Consider the following 18,539-nt stretch of genomic DNA (forward strand, 5'->3'; position numbering starts at 1 on the left):
GTTAGCAGCAATTTCGGACATCGGACTATGGGATGGTCAGCTGTTATGATACAGCTTGTGCATTACTTTAAGGTCATACGTTGAGTCCAGAAATCGCAGCCATGGCAACAGTAACAACTTGAATAATTAGTGGCACAATTGGCTGTTGACCTCTCCCAGGAGTAGTTCCCAAATCCCAGTTAATTCAAACTTCTGAATCATGTTCTTCAACTCTATTGTGGAAGGGGGACCTCTCTGCATACCTTAAATATGTTAGTACTCGCAAAGAGCAGCAACACTGTTGTTGCTGTTTTGACAAAATAGATTGATGAGTATAGGTCTGCTCACCTTGTCCAGACCCATGTTGACTGACTGCAACTGTAATGCATACAGATAGTATCAGTACCGTCACCTAATGACATGTCATACACTAATACTACAGACAGCTCAAATCTTGTACCATGGAATCTGAACGTCATTCCTATAAAGTTGGGTACCAATACAGTAATAAGTTTTCTGCCTACATTGGCTCAAGTAGCAAAAGTTTAAAGCCATCACGTACTCCTAGAATAGTGTGTCAACATTCAACCCACATTCAGTTACAGTACATGTTCACATTTTTTCAAAATGTTATCATCATTAGGATACTTTGCTCACAAAACTACTTTTGGCTTTCATTTATTACTGTTTTAAAAACTCTGTCTATGTGATCTGAAAAAAGTTTCTTACTTAAATGGCATTCATTACATATTGGTTGAGCAGTAGTTCAAATTGTCAACATGCATAAAATTTTATATTAAAATCTTTTATCATAATAGGGTTTCCAAAAATATTTCAGTTTTATTCAATTGCTGACTAAATATATGACAACAGTTACTACCAAGTCTAATATGACTTACATATGCAAATTCCTACAAACCTAGTGTAGTAGCTCCCTCAATAATTTTGAAACCATATACAAACATTTGCATGAAATAATACAGCCCAGAAACTAATAACTACATTAAATGACATAATTTCTCCAAGATATTTACTAGTCAGAAAGTCTATGACTGAGAATCCATTCCAAGGCATGATAGCATTTCTCCAATATGTAAGAAATTGGATAAGAAAGCATAATAAAGTTGCAAATTGTATTAAATCATGTGTGTATATCTTTTCATCGAATTATACAAGAAAAAACATAAAGCATGTCTAAAGTTAAATCTTTAAGTAATACTTACAACCAGAAGCAATGAACGGCATTTTCCATTTCAAATTAGCATAGTAACTTCCAAAATGGGACACAAAAATGTAACCATACAACTTTCTAAACACCAAGACAGAATGTAAGTACACAGGACACTTAAGCCTATTCCATGCAAAAAAAAGGGAAAATCATCAAAGTAATAAAATTATAATATTCTCTTCATTGTAGAACCTTTTTCCTTAGTATAAGTCAAAAATTTTATTTCCGACATGTCATGTAATAGTGACCTCTTATTTGTAATAATTATCTTTCTGTACATTACAATTTGCCTACAAAAGTTGGTTTCTACTCTGCTTCAATGACATTTTCTGTTTAGTGTGGATGGTATCTGTGATATTTCTTTTCATTTAATATTTTGATTAAATATTTATTAGTCCACTTATCTGCGAACTTTTTTAGTTGAAAAATCAGCCAGTCTCAAAATTTGCTATATCTCGGCTCAGATTTTCATAATCGCATTCCTTAGTTACAAGTACTTCACCATGACTTTGTATCACATGGTTTCAAGAACACAATTTACTAACCAATTACTTTCTCAAACATCATCATATTTCTCCCTTGACATCAACATAATTACTATTGTTATCTTCATCATCATCATCATCATCATATCATAAAGCCCTAACACATTGCCATTAACCCTGTTCTCTTACAGTATATTCTCATTATCTTATAAATCACTTCAAAACTTCATCAACAACAGTAAACTCATCTTAGAGAAACATCATGACAGCAGTATTATAACATTCACTTCCAATACATAGAGTGTACAGCCAACCGATTGTGTAAGTTTAATGTAAAAATCTTGGCCAGGTTTCAATAGCACTAAGGGCATCTTCTTCAGAAGGAAGACACACAAATTACATGACGTTAAAATTGTAAACATCATGTAATTTATGTGGCATTCTTCTGAAGAAGGTATCCTTGGTGGTATTGAAACCTAGTCAAGGTTTTTACATTAAACTTATGCAATCGGTTGGCTGTATACTTAATGTATTGAACATGTATCTAAAGTTGCTGCTGTCAACTATGTTTAAAATTGTGGAACATTTGCTTCCTCACCATCATATTACAGGTAACAATTCCAGCAACATCATTAGTATATGCTCATCACCACTTACTTCATATGGATTAGGACAACAGCATTTCTACCTCATTAGGTTTTTATTAAGTTGATTACTCTGTTTTTTTTTTTTTTTTTTTTTTTCATCAAGTTTTTTTCCCCTCTTGCAACGACTGCCAAATACTTCACTTTGTTTGAAATTGGTGTTACTCAAGACACTCACTTTAATTCAGATCTTTGCCTCCAATATTATCTTTATTATAGCATGCCAGTAGAAACCCAACTGGCTCCCTGTCTAACCACAATTTTTCCAGTACTGAACATAGTTTATGCAAATTACTCTGAAAATAATCAAAACTTCTGTATACACATCACTACAAGCATTCATTGGAAATCGCCCATATTGCTAAATAAAACAATGGAAAAGCCAGGATGGAACAATGACAGTATTATGAAAAGAGTAGATTGCTACTCACAACAAAAAGACTACTAAACAAGTAAGCTTTCAGCCAAAAGGCCTTCTTCTGAACTAGACAGCAAATGTACAGACATTCATGCAAATGCAACTCATCACACATGACTGCTGTCTTTGGCTGCAAAGGCCAGCCTCGGCACCCAAAGACACATAATCAGTAGTGGTGGACAATACTGAAATGATCTATAATCAACCTCCAACCTGGACTTCAAGCAGTACCATACATTGACATGTACGTAGTACAGTGCTTTTATTCAGTTTGTGTGGGTGACGGTGTAACAACAATATCTATTTTTGAGATAATGCTGTGTGGATTAATGTCATTGAAGCAGAATAGAAAGCAACTTTTGAGGCAAATTGTAATTTACAGAAAGATAATTATTACAAATGAGAGGTCACTATTACATGACATGTCGGAAATAAAATTTTTGACTTGTATTAAGGGAAAAGATTCTACAATGAAGAGAAATAGAGAATATTATATATTTTATTACTTTTGATGATTTTCTTTTTTTGCATGAAATAGGCTTAAGTGTACTGTGTACTTACATTCTGTCTAGGTGTTTAGAAAGTTGGATTTTTCATTTGCATGAAGAATCCAAGAACAAATGTTTAAAAGAGTTCAAGGGATGTGAGATAACTGTTGCTGCACCTCAGTCAATAAGCGAATGAATACAGTCTCTGTGATGTTCAACAGTTCACAGTTAAGGATATCTTTGCTAAACAATGAGTTTTATAGTCATAAAAGTGGAGTCTGCAGATATAGTTGGTCACCTGCAATTAGTTGGAGTAAGTATTTCAAAGCAAGCCAAATAGTGTACTGAACTTTATGGTTGCATGATCTTGAGCCGTAATTCAAATGTAGGGAAAATCATCCAAGTTTTATTCGAACCTTGCAGCCTTATTTTGTTACTATAATTCAGTAATACCTTACAACAAAGGATATGATAAACTGACAGTAATATCTGAAACCATTGGGCTTAATGAACTCTACTTGACTGATTATCCAACTTTACTAATGATGAAACAACCCATCATTGACAAGGAAACAAGTAATTATGAACAAAGTGAGCAATGAAGAGGAACCTCACAGTGTATCACACAGATGCTGTTAGCCATGCTGTGGATTTGTTTGTATATCTTTCCCTCAAACAAGCAATGATACAATGCTATAAGCACTTTGATAGCTTTCATGCCTTCCACACTAAAATTTCTCCAATGATCAATCACTTGCTCATTATGCTCCTTTACAGAGAGATACAGCCCATAAACCCAGCTAGCAAACAGATTTCCTGTGATGAAGCTACACATGCCCCTGTAAACTTGTGACTGGCACCAGGAATCAGCTGCAAAGCAACACCTCCGTCATCACCCAGTATTCTCAGTTCTGTTACCTCATGCCCCGACATCCACCACCATTCCTGCCCCATGCCCCTAGCTTCATTCATTTTCCTTTCACACCCTCCTCTCGTTAGCCACACCTCTTCCTCTGTTCTGTACCCCCCCCCCCCCCCTTCCCAGTCACTGCTCCATATGATTGTGTGCCTATGCACAAGTCCACATGCTTGCAGCCAGAATTAGCCCATCAATGCCACATTTCTACTGTGTGCACCTGCTGCCTCTCCCTCCCAACTGTTACCACATTCCTCACTCCTCCTTCCCACTCTCTTCCTCATTTCTCACTTTGCCCACTCCACTTGACACAATTACATGCCACAACTAGTTGCAGTGTTTGCACATTTTAATCAATTGGGACAGTGTAGTCGTATGCTTGTGTATGTGTACTCTATAGATCTTAAGGAGGATTTGTCTGTAAGCTAACAACATTCAGTCTTTAAAATTTAACAAAGAAATTTGCCAAACACCTGTGCAAATTGAGAAGTTCTTTCAGTTTATTTTCGCTTGCTACCAGTTTTGGCAATCAGTCTTGTTTATGTGCCTATCAGTGACTCAGTGGCTCAGCTGTTCAGTGAGTTGTTACCTTTACATCTTATGTTATTTATAATTCATTTATGACTGTGCATTACCATATTTACACTAACACAGTTCAAATTAAGAAACTAATCGACCTTCAGAGAGGATAATGTAAGGGAACATTTGTCTGCATTGACATAGAATCACCACTTTCCACCACCACTCATTCTAATACTTTTTAATAGTGTATTGGCCACTTGAACAGGTCACCTTCATCTTTCCCACATGAGTTTTGCCTTGTCCTTATATTGCTGATCGAACTCTGATCTCAAATGAGTTTTTTTATAACGGCCTTACGATTGATATGATTGATGAACTATCCTGAAAATCATGGGTTGGTGACAAAGTTTAGTTCCTTACAAACCAACAGTTATAAACATCCAAGAAAGTCATTAATCCATAATGTTTTTCTGTTGACTGTGTGCTAAAGGAAACTTTCAACATTTCAGAGATACACTTAACAAAACAATTATGAAGTCAGTCCAATGCGAGACAGGTTCCATCCCAAAACCATTAAATTCTCCATTTATGACACTACTATATACTGCAAATATAGCTGGTTGCAAAAATGTGAGTCTCAGTCCTAGTAACATAAAATGTATGTACAAAAACAGGAAAATTAACATTAATCAATGGAAAGACATTACAAGGGAACTGAGCAGGTTGCATGATGCAATAGACATACTTTATGCTTTGCAAAGAATTCAGCCTATACCTAAAGCTAGAAATGTAGCCACTAATTTTAACATAATGATAATAGGAAACTATAGTAAAACTGGTGTCAACGAAGTGAATGTTTTATGGTTGACATTGACACAGAATATATGATCGTGTGAACTTCATGTTCTGAAAATGAACAAATGACTTACATCATAAAACTTGGCCGAAATCTTATTTTACTTTTGTTTATAGAATTAAGTCTGAAATCCTAGTACGTGCTTTAAAGCTGGTGTAACGGAATAAACATTAAAGTCATGAAAAAGGACTACTGGGAATGCCATAATGTGATATATGATGAGCAGTTCCTGTACTTAATGATATGCATGGAAGTAAATGAGCTGCCAAACAGAGGAGGGAAGCAAATGTTGCAGTTTCTTGGAGACTTTCGGATGTAAAAATTCATGCAAAGAAAGTGTTTCTAAGGCTTAATTGGTACTTTTTTTTTATTACCCATCAACAAATAGAGACACTTTAGAGCTAACAGAAGTCATGAATAACCTCTCTTAAGAATGGCAGAGGTAGAGATCTAAATTGGCCTCATGCTATTTAATACAAGGACAAAAGTCTTACAAGCAGGAACATTTCCTGTTTTTCTAATGAAGTAATTGATCAATTCAGTAATAAGTCCATGAAATAATGCCTCAACCTCGAACTAAATCTCCATGATATATCGTGTGTTTCAAGAAAAAATTATTTAAAATAAAATAAATAGATCACTTATATTTACAATTGTTTTATACCAACTTTATTCTGCATTTTGGTTTGTCAACTTAAGGTACTTGCAAGCACTGTGATTTGTTGTATCATTTACATCTCCATGTATACTCTGCAAACCAATGTGAGATGTATGGCAGGGGACATATCCCATTATACCCCTTATTAAGGTTTCTTCCTGTTCCATTCACATATGGAGCACGGAAAGAATGATTGTTTGAATGCCTCTGTGTGAGCAATAATTATTCTAATCTTATCCTCACAATCCCTATGTGAGTGATATGTAGGGGATTTTAGTATACCCCTAGAGTAATCATTTGAAGCTGGTTCTTCAAACTTTGATCATAGACTTTCTCAGGACAGTATATGTCTGTTTTCAAGAGTCTGCAAGTTTAGTTCCTTCAGTATCTCTGTGACCCTCTCTCATGGACTTAACAAACCTATGACCATTCGTGCTGCCCTTCTCTGTATATGTTCAATATCCCCTGTTAGTCCTATCTGATACGGGTCCCACCACACACTCAAGCAATATTCTAGAACTGGCCACATGAGTGATTTGTAAGCAATCTCTTTTGTAGACTGATTGAACTTGCTCAGTATTCTACCAATAAATTGAAGTCTACCACTTGCTTTACCCACGAATGAACCTATGTGATCACTCCGTTGATATTATATTCATAGGATACTACATTTTTTTTGTTTTGTGAAGCGCAATATTTTACATTTATGAACGTTTATAGCAAGTTGCCAATCTTTCCACCTTGTTGAAATCTTATCAAGGCCTGACTGAATGTTTATGCAGCTCCTTTCAAATAATAATTCATTATAGATAACTGTACATCTTCAAAAAGCCTGATTTTATTATTAATGTTGTCTGCAAGGTCATTAATATACAATATGAATAGCTAAGGTCCCAACACACTTCACTGGGGCACGCCTGAAATTACTTCTACATCTGACGATGATTTCCATCCAAGATAACATTTGGTGTCCTCACTACCTAAAAGTCCTCAATCCAGTCACAAATTTCATTTGATACCCCACCCATATGATTGTACTTTTGACAATAAACATAGCTGCAGTACTGAATCAAATGCCTTTCGGAAATCAAGAAACACTGCATCTACCTGGCTGCGTTGATCCAAAGTTTTCAGTATGCCATGTGAGAAAAGTGTGAGTTGGGTTTCACATTATTGATGCTTTCGAAGTCTATGCTGGTTGGAATTGAGGAGGTTATTCTGTTCAAGATACCTCATTATGTATGAGTTCAAAATATGTTCTAAGATTCCAAAACACATCAGTGTCAAGGATACTGGATGGTAGTTTCAGAATATGTTCTAAGATTCTACAACACATCAGTGTCAAGGATACTGGACGGTAGTTTTGTGGATCAGTTCTACTAACCTTCTTGTAGAGGGATGTGACCTGGGCCTTCTTCCAAGAACTGGGCATGGGTTTTTGTTCGAGTGATCTGCGATAGGTTGGAAGAGGGGCTATCTCAGCTGCAAATTCAGTATAGAATGTGACAGGGTTTCCATTGAACCCTGGAGCTTTGTTCAGTTTTAACGTTTTCAGCTGTTTCTCACACCACTGACACGAATACTTATTTCATTTATCTTTTTAGTGATTGAAGGATTACACTGGGGCAGTTCTCTTGGGTTCTCCCTTGCAAAGAAACATTTGAAAATGGAGTTAAGCATTTCAGCTTTTGCTTTGCTACACTTAATTTCAGTTCCCGTCTCATTTGCTAGGGACTGGATACTAACTTTTGGTGCTGCTAACAGCCTTTACAAACAACCAGAATTTCTTTAGGTTCTGCGAAAGGTCACTTGACAATATTCTCCTATGGTAGTCATCAAAGGCATCGTGCAGTGCTCTTTTGACATGAAATGATGCTATAAATCTGAGGCAGTACAGTGATATTCTGCTATAAGAAACAAAAATATTGGCAAAAACATTACTTGAATTCTCTGTTAATTCCATTTTGTACTAAGAGAATGTATGGAAATTAGAAAGAAGTTGCTTAACAATTATTTCATTATTTTTCAGAACCAGAAATGCTTTTCCTTTGCTTGAGTAAATATCTCGTGCAGTGTTATTCATGTGTACAGATAGTTAAAGCACTGGCAACATTATTTTTTAGTTAAATATCTGTAGAACAAGTTTTCCTTTGATAGCGGGACATATAAAATAAATAACAAAGTTTTGATCAGTGATTAGAAACAGCAGCTGGCCAGAAAAAAATATTCTTGTATTGAACCGCATACTAGCTTTGACTAAAGATGTATTATTCCAGATGGTTTTAGCTGGATTGCGTCCTGAAATTGTATTTGATATTTCCAATCGTGCTTTGGCATTTTGGAGTTACCAAATTTACATGGAAATTCTCTATCAGTCATCAGCAGCAAAGAGATCAAGAGACAAAATAACACAGCTTGAAGAATATTATGAAAGTTTAGTGATAAAGCTGAAAACAGATATTCAGGCTCGTCGTAGAAAGGAAGAAGGCAAGTTTGCATTTATAGTTTTTTTTCTGGCTTTCTCTGTGAAGAAATGCTCACAAACTTCTGGTTGTTATTTGATTACAGAACTGAAGAAAGAATTAACTAAACAGACTCAAAGATCAGAAGAATTAATAGAACGACTTAATGAAATGCAAAGGCAGTTTAATTCTGTGCAAGTAAGTGCTAAGTTCTCAAACGATACAATATTCATGAAAGTGTATGTGTGTGGTGTTAATAGTAATTTACAAGTGTCTGAGGAATTGTTTCCTTCTTAATCAGTCAATTTGTTCCTTCTGTATTTTGCTGCATATTAAATACTGGATTTAGCAGCAAAATTTTAAGCATCTCGAAATCAACTCTCATTAATGAAAACTAGCATTTTACGACACTGTAAAATATCTCCAAAGAGTTGCAAATTTCTTAGAAGCTCAACATCGTGAATGGAGAAGTTAATGAAAATATTTTTGAGAGTCAGCTTTTTCGTGAACAACAAAAGGCTCATAGGCTTAAAAAGCGCTATTTGTGGATGAAACATTCCACCTCTGAGTAGAGTGCCCTCTTGGTTGTTGATCATTTGTAAGTTAAAACTACACCCTGAATCTGGACTCAAATTTGGAGATCTCTCTTTTGCTATGAGTGACTCCGTATCATGTGGTATAGGTATTCCCACTTGACTATATCAGATATTCTCCAAATTTTACATGCAAGTTTGCTAAACTACCAAAGTAAGACATTCAAATTGCAAGCTCACAAAAGTTAGTATTTTGTGAATATAAACCTGTGAAGTAAAGGTGATAAAAAGTCACAGTCATATTTCAAAGCTTTTTGTCCAAGTTTGATGTGCTGTAATTCAGTGAATAATTATTGTGAAGATACAAAACTTGATGAAATGGTTGAATAGTTCAAATTGCACACATTCTATAAATTTTATGTCATTTTTGTGCTCCAAGTGGTTATCAGTCATCAAGTTGTTAGTTACTTTTTTACTATGTGTAATATGTTCTAAAAAGTTGAATAACTGCCATGTTTCATTTTTTATACAAAGCATAGTGAACTTGTGCATTCATTTACCACTGCTCCAAAAAATTGTGGGACTGTAAAACATGATGCTATGAAAGAGTGATTTGCATGAGGTACTGCTGGATACTGTAGACCTTGAGGGGAAAAAATAGTAATGTAAATTCAATATTTTATAGAGAAAAGAACATTGTTTCAATTGGTGGTTGACCTAAGGTAGGATCGGATGTCTATTTTGATACACAAAGGTATAAAAGTTACTTATTTTTGCAGCAACTTCTTCTTCGTCTTCTTCTTCTTTTGTGTATGAGTCACTAGGGACTAAAGTTGTTTCAGTTGTTTCGCCTTTCTTTTCTTCCACATTTCTCTCATAATTTCTTGAAGTTTCTCTCTCCTTTCTTCTGTCCAAGTATTTCTATTCTTCTTGGGGTTTTCATGGAAACCTATGGATATTGCAGTATCTTTCTATAATTGATCCATGTACATTCCAACTTCTTTGCACCATGTGTTATTTGAAATTTACCATAATAACTGTCCAGTCTTATTGTCAGTCTGCTGGGATTCATTCTTTTGTTTGGATGTGGACATGCAAAGCTAACCTTTTATTCCTAATTGTGCCTGAATTTTTGAGTCTGTGTATAAAGTTCACTATTATTATGTCTTCTATATTGTGATTGCTCTTTAAGTGGTTCCAAGATTTTCTTGAGTATTTTACTTTCTGTGATTTCCAGTACTTCCATTGTTATCTTTTTGTTTAGAGTCAAACATTCATCTGCAAAAAGTACTTCAGGGCTAATTGCTGTAGAGTAGTGTTGCAGTTTATCAATGAGGGGTATTGATTTCTTGTTATATATAATCCTTAGTGAGGTAATATATTGTTTTCATCTTACTAACTCTTGCTGTAATGGTTTCTTCCTCCAAAATGTCTTGTTCAGTTACTTCTCCTAAGTATGTGAACTTGTTAGATCTCTCAATTTTTCCACATTTAGTTTTTATTATCTTGAGGGCCACTTTAATGTTCGTCATAAATTTTGCTTTCTCAAAGGAGATTTGTAAGTCTCCTTATTCGGCTTGGTTTTTTCAGCACTTCTATCAATCCAGTGGCTGTTTCCGTTAAGTCTGAAAAAATAGCTAGGTTGTCTGCAAATGCTACACAGTTTGTAAGTTGTCACTTTTGTAACCTAATCTCACTGATTTGGCTTTCTCCTAATAACATTCTTCATTCTCATATGTCTTGTAGAACACAATTAAAGAGCAGCAGGGATGGACAATCACCCTGTCCGACTCCAGTTTTGATTGCAAAACTTCCAGAAATTTCTCCTATAAATTTCACTTTAGATTCAGTGTCTTACTGTTTGCTGAATTAGAGCTGTGATTTTACTACGCAAGCCCAGTTCATGGAGAATTTCAAACTGTGACTTGATACTGCTGAGTCAAAGGCTTTCCTCAAGTCAACAAAGGTGATTATGAAATAATTACATCTTCTTTCAAAAAACACGTTTATATTCAACAATTTGAGGGTTGAGTTGTTGTTCTGCCCTAGCTAAAAATGCTTTTGATAACCAGTAGGAGAGAGATGTCTCTAGCTGTCCACATTGGTTTCATCACCTGCTTTGTGCAATGGGTGGATCAAGACTGTCTTTCAGTCTTCAGGAATCTCTTCTGTTAGTCAGATGTATTGGATGATTTCAGTTATCTTGTTCAGAAATTTGTTGTTTGAATATTTCTCAAGTTCTGCAATTGTGGAATCCTTCAAAATGCTTTCTAGTTTTTGAGGGATTTGATGGTTTCCTTGATTTCCCCGTTCTTTGGGGGATGTGAGTCCAGGTACTGAGGGTATTCTCATGTAAAGTCAAATCTTGATTTAGGACTTTCATAATTTAGTAAATTTCCAAAATTCTTTGCTCACATGCCATAGTTTTCTTTGTTGTTATGATATTTCCTCATTTTGTTCTTTAAAGCAAAGGTTTGTTGGAAAAAATTTACTTAAGCTTCTTTTGAAAGTCTAATAGACACTTCTAGTATTGTTCATTTTCAAGTCATGATCTATTGGTTTAATTAGTTTTTATCATAATTTCTCTTAATATTATTGATCAGTTTGGTTGATTGAATCTTACCATGCTTTCCACATCCTTGTCTTTACTCCATTTTAGCCATGCATTTTGTCTTCTTATCGCTGCTTTATTACATTCCAAATTTCGCCATATATGTATTTTGATGTTAATCAAGAGAATTATTTCTTTTATTGTTTGAAGAAGAGCATGTGCAATGAACTGTTCCTGCAACGCTCAGCAAAACAACATCATACAGAGTGCGATGCCACTACCCGAATTTACTGTATTATTATTAGACCATGCTGCATCAGACTTGCGGAAAGCGGCTCTCGCGTGTAATAGCTTTGAATAGACACCCTATGGTGATCCAACTACTACACGGAATTTTTGGAATAAATAATGATAATGGTGCGTACAAACTTATTTTTACTTCTACATTTGATTATTAGTAGCACTGATAATCTCTTTGAAGTGACTGAACAAGGAGCACTTAATTCTGTATGTTTGATTTTGCCTAGCAGGAGGACATTATTCATTTAAAACAATACCACAGCCTGAAATCATTTCACAATACATAAACACACATGATAAACACTTGAACTTGTTTTAGGTTACTGTAAACTACACAAATTGTAGTTATTGAATTTAATGTTATTGAGCTTGCATTGTGCTGAAGGTACAATGTGTACTGTGGTAGCAGCAATTTCCTTGAATGTTTAATTAAAGAACAATATAGATCTGCTTGTCAATATAGTTACTGAAAACACTAATTGAGAATCATGTTGCTATGATGGAACTGAATAATTTTTGACTATGGCAATGTACTGCAGAGCCACCACATCCGGCTGGATTGTAATTAAGGTGGCACAGTACCTGGTATCTTCCATCCATTGCATGAAGCATCATCTACTGGCAATTTCGGCGTTAATTCCAACTATTTTCTCTTGTAATATACCTACGCCGAAACTCACGCACCATAACTTTACACTGATGTTGCAGCACATAGATATCACTGGATATGGGGTAATAATGAGCCAAAATATTAGCATCTGGAAAAGCTTCAAGGCCACCACAATCAGCCTGATTGCCCCATACAACAGCAAATGTCAGCCATGTACTACCTCCGAACACTGCTTGTACATCACAAGTGAAGTTCAGGTGCAGTCCACAAAAAACATTTGGTCCTCCAATCAATTGTTGTTTATTAAATTGTTCAACCAAGTCAATATCAATCGCCTTCAAACTGCGATACACAGGTACACTGCGCCGCCTTTAAATAATTGATTACACTCAGGGAATGCAATTTAAACCACAAAATTATTATTGCCTCCAACCTTTACACACTGTAGAGAACTTGGTTTGACTATTTCACAAACTGATTCACAAAATATAAATATACTGGTAATGGCGTTGGTATAACAACCACTGTTCATAATAATACTCTTGTAAGATAAATGGTTCAAATGGCTCTGAGCACTATGGGACTCAACATCTGAGGTCATCAGTCCCCTAGAACTTAGAACTACTTAAACCTAGCTAACCTAAGGACACCACACACATCCATGCCCGAGGCAGGATTCGAACCTGCGACCGTAGCGGTCGCGCAGTTCCAGACTGAAGTGCCTAGAACCGCTCGGCCAACACGGCCGGCTTGTAAGATAACTTCTAGTTCATTGCTACCGAAGTGAGCTCACCAATGGACCTCATTGGTTATTGAGATCACAATATGCCATTGGATGCGGCTATTGGTCCCTTCACACCTCGCCATTGGCACAAGCAACTCGTCGCAATTAACGCAGCATTGCACCATGCAGTGCCATGTACCTCAGAGCGGGAAACTGTACTATTTTGCCGCTCACAGCCCATCTCCATCGAAACACCACGTCTTACAAGCCTTAGTGTCCATTTAGATTGTAAACATACGATAAACGAAGTCCATACCTGTTTTTAGCTCACTTCTAAATGGTCTGTTAGCAACGTTACTGTAGCACACGCCGGCAGTCACTTTTATGCCACTTGTTCTGCCTCAGAGCTTCGCCAACTTACTTCTACTGCCAATATTACGTGCCAGCCTGTACACTGTTCTCATTCTCGGGGATTTCCCCCACACCTAAACATTATTTTACATTACACGAAGTTCTCTATTTACAATTAAACATACCATAACATTACAATATTCAATTACAGTCATTTTCATATATTAAAGTAATATTACATTTATATTTTTACTACATGTAACAATATTATTTAGTTTAATTCTTCTGTTATTTCGCTGTCAGAGTGCAGCACAAGCCAGACACTGTCTCCTGCGTAGTGTTCTTTAATTTAGCTGCCACCAGGCGGAAGCACTTCCGCTTTGCCTTCGATTCTGGCCCACAGATGGCATAAGCGTCCACTTCCTCTACTGTTGCGTCCTGGCATTCACTAGATGACACGTTGTCACATTACAAGAGGGAAGCAAGTTCAGGCACTGTTTCATAAGAAGATACATTTTGAACTTAGGTGCGCTTATTGAGGAAGCTAATGAAGTGGAAGATGCCAACCAGCAATATTACAGCACCGCTAGGCTCATGCAGAAAGTGACTGAACAAGAAAAGCTGAACAAATGAACTCGTTGCGACCTGCTGCTGTCTTTTCCGGGGTGCAGGTGCTGCTTTGGAGAAGCACTGGCAGCAGACTCTCATAAATACCCCAATATCAGACCCGCAGTCTCAGATGTCAAATGCTCATCGACATTCTCTGTACATGACCATATTGGGATACGTATGTGGAGCTGAACGCCATTGTCTTAATCAGCTGTTAACTTTGAGGTGAAGACCACTGCAGTGCAAGATGTAGCATCTAGTCACCTTCCAAGGACTTTGTCTCCAATAGTTGCATTTGACTGCCTGGTCTGGCAATTATATTCAGACAACTTAGCAGTTTTGCACTTTTGTCTCCCCTCCCACGTTACTATCTTGTTCCGGCGTGGTGGGTTGCATGTTTGAGACTGGACGTGGGGCTGTCTGGTCTCTCTGTTGCTGTACACTGGTTCCTGGGAGCCTTCATAGTCACTGAGCACTACCCAGTGCAGGCATAGTTCAACTTTGGCCTTGTTAGTTGTTATGGTTTAAACACCATCTATCCCAATGTGTTTTCAACCAAACTGGGAGGGGCAGCTTCTATCACACTTTGCTACCAATGTGCAGTTGTCTTTGCTGGCCACATACCATGCTGCCTTACATCAGCATCTCCGCTGTTCTGCTGATGAGGAACACTGCTATTCTGAATTGCTTATGCTGTCCCCATCCATGGCTGCCTGTGTGGGGCCTCTCAACAGTGGCTGTTAATGAAAAACAGTTAGCACTTTGGCCAACATTCTGTCAGAAGAACTCTACCACTTTTGGATGTGGTCACTGCCATGTCTGTGTTGTCAGCCACCATTCATACCATTAACAGGCAGTGTGGTGAGTACAGTGGCTTTTGACTGTGGGTGTTATAGCAAATTGATGGGTTTTTGCCAGGTGTTTAATTGTGTTGGGATATGCATTGTAAGGAATATGCGTTGTAAGAAAAGTAAAACTAGATAGTGTTCTGCAATAAAAAAAGTGTTAGTTTATGCTCTTTGGAATGGACAATATGTTTGGTGGTGAGCACGGAGTATGGCTCACTGTTTTTAAGTATGTAAAGTTATAGTCATGAGTAGCCGTTAATAGGGGGAGGTTATGCAATAATTTAAAAATGCCTTGTTAGTGATACATTTAAATGTTCCTATTGTCATTCAGTTTTGTTCTCTCGTCGTTGTTAGGTTGGGTGTAATTGTTAGAGGGTCAACCATGTCAATACCATGGGAGAGTTGAAATGTTGCAAATTTTTGCAGGCCAAGTAGTGCAGCAGCAAGTACGCAATCCAAAAATGTCTAAGCAAGTAAAGCCTATGGAAGAAGACAAAGCAAATAAAGCAGAGAAAGTAGAGGCTGCGCAAGGAAAAGAACTTAGCTTTGTGCGGTAGAGTTACTCCAGAGTATGAAGAGAAGATGCAGCTGGAGTTGGGTTGGTGGGTTAAAAATGACCCGTATGTTCTCTGGAAACAGTAGTATTAGGCTTTACAGGAGGGTTGAGAGATAAAATAAGTGACAGGAAGTCCTTTCTAAGAGTATTTGTATGGAGTGTGGCCATGTATGGAAGTGAAACATGGACAATAAACAGTTTAGACAAGAAGAGAACATAAGCCTTTGCAATGTGGTGTTGCAGGAGAATGCTCGAGATTAGATGGGTAGATCATGTAAATAATGAGGAGGTATTGAATAGAACTGGGGAGAAAAGAAATTTGTGAATCATCTTGACTAGTAGAAGGGATTGGTTGGTAGGACACATTCTGAGGCATCAAGGGATCACCAGTTTAGTACTGGAGGGAAGCATGGAGGGTAAAAACCATAGAGGGGGACCAATAGATGAATACAGTAAACAGATTCAGAAGGCTGTAGGTCGCAGAAGTGACTTTGAGATGAAGAGGCTTGCACAGGAGAAAGTATTGTGGAGAGCTGCATCATGCCAGTCTGTGGATCGAAGACCGCAACAACAACAACTTGCGCAGAAGTGGGGAATAAGAAGAAAGAAGCTAATAAGTGCTGTGAAGAGTAATAAAATTACAGAAGTTAAGGAGATGAGTTTATCAGCTCCAGTACCTTGTGAAACTGTGGACTCTGAATTAGCAGTAGTGCCAAATGAAGTAAGTGTGTGCTGTACTGAAGTAAATGAGAGTATGAGTTGCAACATGTGTGATATTAATTTATGTGTAGTATTATCTACTCTATTTGGTGATAATACATTTTGTTTGGAGGCCATGGAGCCTGGGCCAGATGTACATGGGAGTACATGTGCCAATTTTTTTGGCACCCAGGGTGTAACTCCAGATGGTAATTTTACTGTAGGTACTGTGAAGGATGTACAGGAATCTGTTGAGGTTGTTAGTTGTGATGCAAATGTTGTGGACAGTTAAGTGGTACTGACACATTTACTTCTGAAGGACATAGATTCGTCACCACCTGTGGTGGCGCAGCCTCCTCAGAAGGCAGAGGGGAGGGGGAATATGGAAGAGGAAAAATGCACCTAAGGCTAATGATTGAGCCAACAAGACTGAATCCTCTCAGGAGTGTGTACCTGAGGATCAAGAGGTTTATAGCTAGTGGCATGGATGGAGACAGCAGGTCTGATGGCCAGCAGTGCAGGAGGTAGGAGTGGCAGGTGCATGGACTAGGCATGAAATACACTGTCACCAGAGCTGGTGAGATGCAGCAGATGATGATGATGATGATGATGTGGTGGCATGGATTGGGAGGGTGTGACAGGACAGTGGAAGGAGAAACTGTTGGATTGAGGGAAAGGGGCAGTGGGTTAGTGGAGATTGAGGCCAGGGCGGTTACGGGAGAAAAGGATGTGTCGCAAGGATAACTCCCATCTGCATAGTTCAGTAAAGCTGGTGCTGGAGGGAAGGATCCAGTAGCCACACATTGTGAAGCAGGCATTGAACTCAAACATGTGCTCAGCTGCATATTGTGCCACTGGATGGTCAACTTTGTTCAGATAGCTGGTTTGTTGTCATCCTGACATAGAAAGCTGTGCGCGATTGCACCCTGGTCTGGAAAAACTGAACCATATTTTTTGCCAGGGTTTATTTATCGCCACGCCCTGAAATGAGGGACATCATACCCAAGATCCTTCCCGTTCCTCGTAAAGTGATATTCTATAGGCCACCCAAGCCACACATCATGGTTCACTCTTGTGCCACTCCCGCTCCCAACCCCTCACCACTGGGGTTACATCCCTGTGGAAGGCCCAGGTGCAGGGCCTGCCCAGTCTATCTGCCCAGCTCTTACTACTCCAGTTGTGTCACAAGCTTATCCTGTACCTGTAGAGGCAGGGGCACCTGTGAAAGAGATGAACTCTGTTGCAGTCACAGCACAGCTTTCTTCTATCTGTATAACAACCAACCAGCTGTCCACCAGAATAAATAGCCACTGCAAAATGGTGGCCAAGAACAAAGTTGACTATCCAGAGGAGTAACATGTTTGAGTTCAACAACTGCTCCACAACCCGTGCCACCTGGATCCTTCTCTCCAGCACCAGATTTTCAGGATCCTGTAACAGTCCTGGCCTCAGTCTCCACTAAGCCACTGCCCACCTGCTCTCTACCCAACAGTTTCCCCTTCCTCTGTCATGTCACCCCCTTCCAATCCACGCCTCCATGTAGCTTTTATCATGAGCCACACCTCACCAGCTCTTGTACTGCTGTATCACATGCTTAGCCCATGCACCTACTACACATTCCTCATATATTACTAGCCAACACACACACACACACACACACACACACACACACACACACACACACACACACACACTCCATCCACCACTACCCTTTCCCCACACTTGTCCACCTGCCGAAATGCAATATGTGTGTGTGTGTGTAAACTCAATGTTTCTGCTATTCAGTAAGTCATCTCCTTTACTCCTAAATTATTTATGTTCTGCCAGAAGTTTCCTTATTATATTCATTGAAAATGATATTTAGCTTAAGCAACTATGAATGACCCATATGGTTTATTTAAAAGAGTAGGAGGAAGAGGAAAATTTTATTCGAAACATATCATAAAACATATGTTGAGGTAATTGTTGTGCAGGAATTTAGACAGGTACCAACCCAAAGACTGGTTTCCTTCAAGGAGGGAAGAGTGTAGTACCATGACTCCATTGGGAGCAATGAATTGCTCCTGTGACACTCAGCAAAATGGCATCATACAGACAAACAT

The 18,539-nt window shown here is 38.0% G+C and overlaps 1 protein-coding gene across 8 annotated transcripts in view; it reads left to right on the forward strand.

Annotated features, from left to right (window-relative positions):
- The window catches only part of LOC126252467 (E3 ubiquitin-protein ligase CCNB1IP1-like), a 185,749-nt gene that overhangs the window by 77,962 nt on the left and 89,248 nt on the right, over nt 1-18,539 (forward strand). For all 8 annotated transcript variants that reach the window (XR_007545845.1, XM_049953371.1, XM_049953378.1 and 5 more), the window contains 2 exons: nt 8,471-8,681; nt 8,763-8,854. Coding sequence is in view for 7 of the 8 variants with exons in the window: in XM_049953371.1 (XP_049809328.1) it covers nt 8,471-8,681; nt 8,763-8,854 (303 nt within the window). In the remaining variant the exon portion in view is untranslated. The remainder of the gene's footprint in view (nt 1-8,470; nt 8,682-8,762; nt 8,855-18,539) is intronic.

The sequence above is a fragment of the Schistocerca nitens genome, chromosome 1, assembly GCF_023898315.1.
Source record: "Schistocerca nitens isolate TAMUIC-IGC-003100 chromosome 1, iqSchNite1.1, whole genome shotgun sequence".
In the NCBI taxonomy this organism is placed as follows: Eukaryota; Metazoa; Arthropoda; class Insecta; order Orthoptera; family Acrididae; genus Schistocerca; species Schistocerca nitens.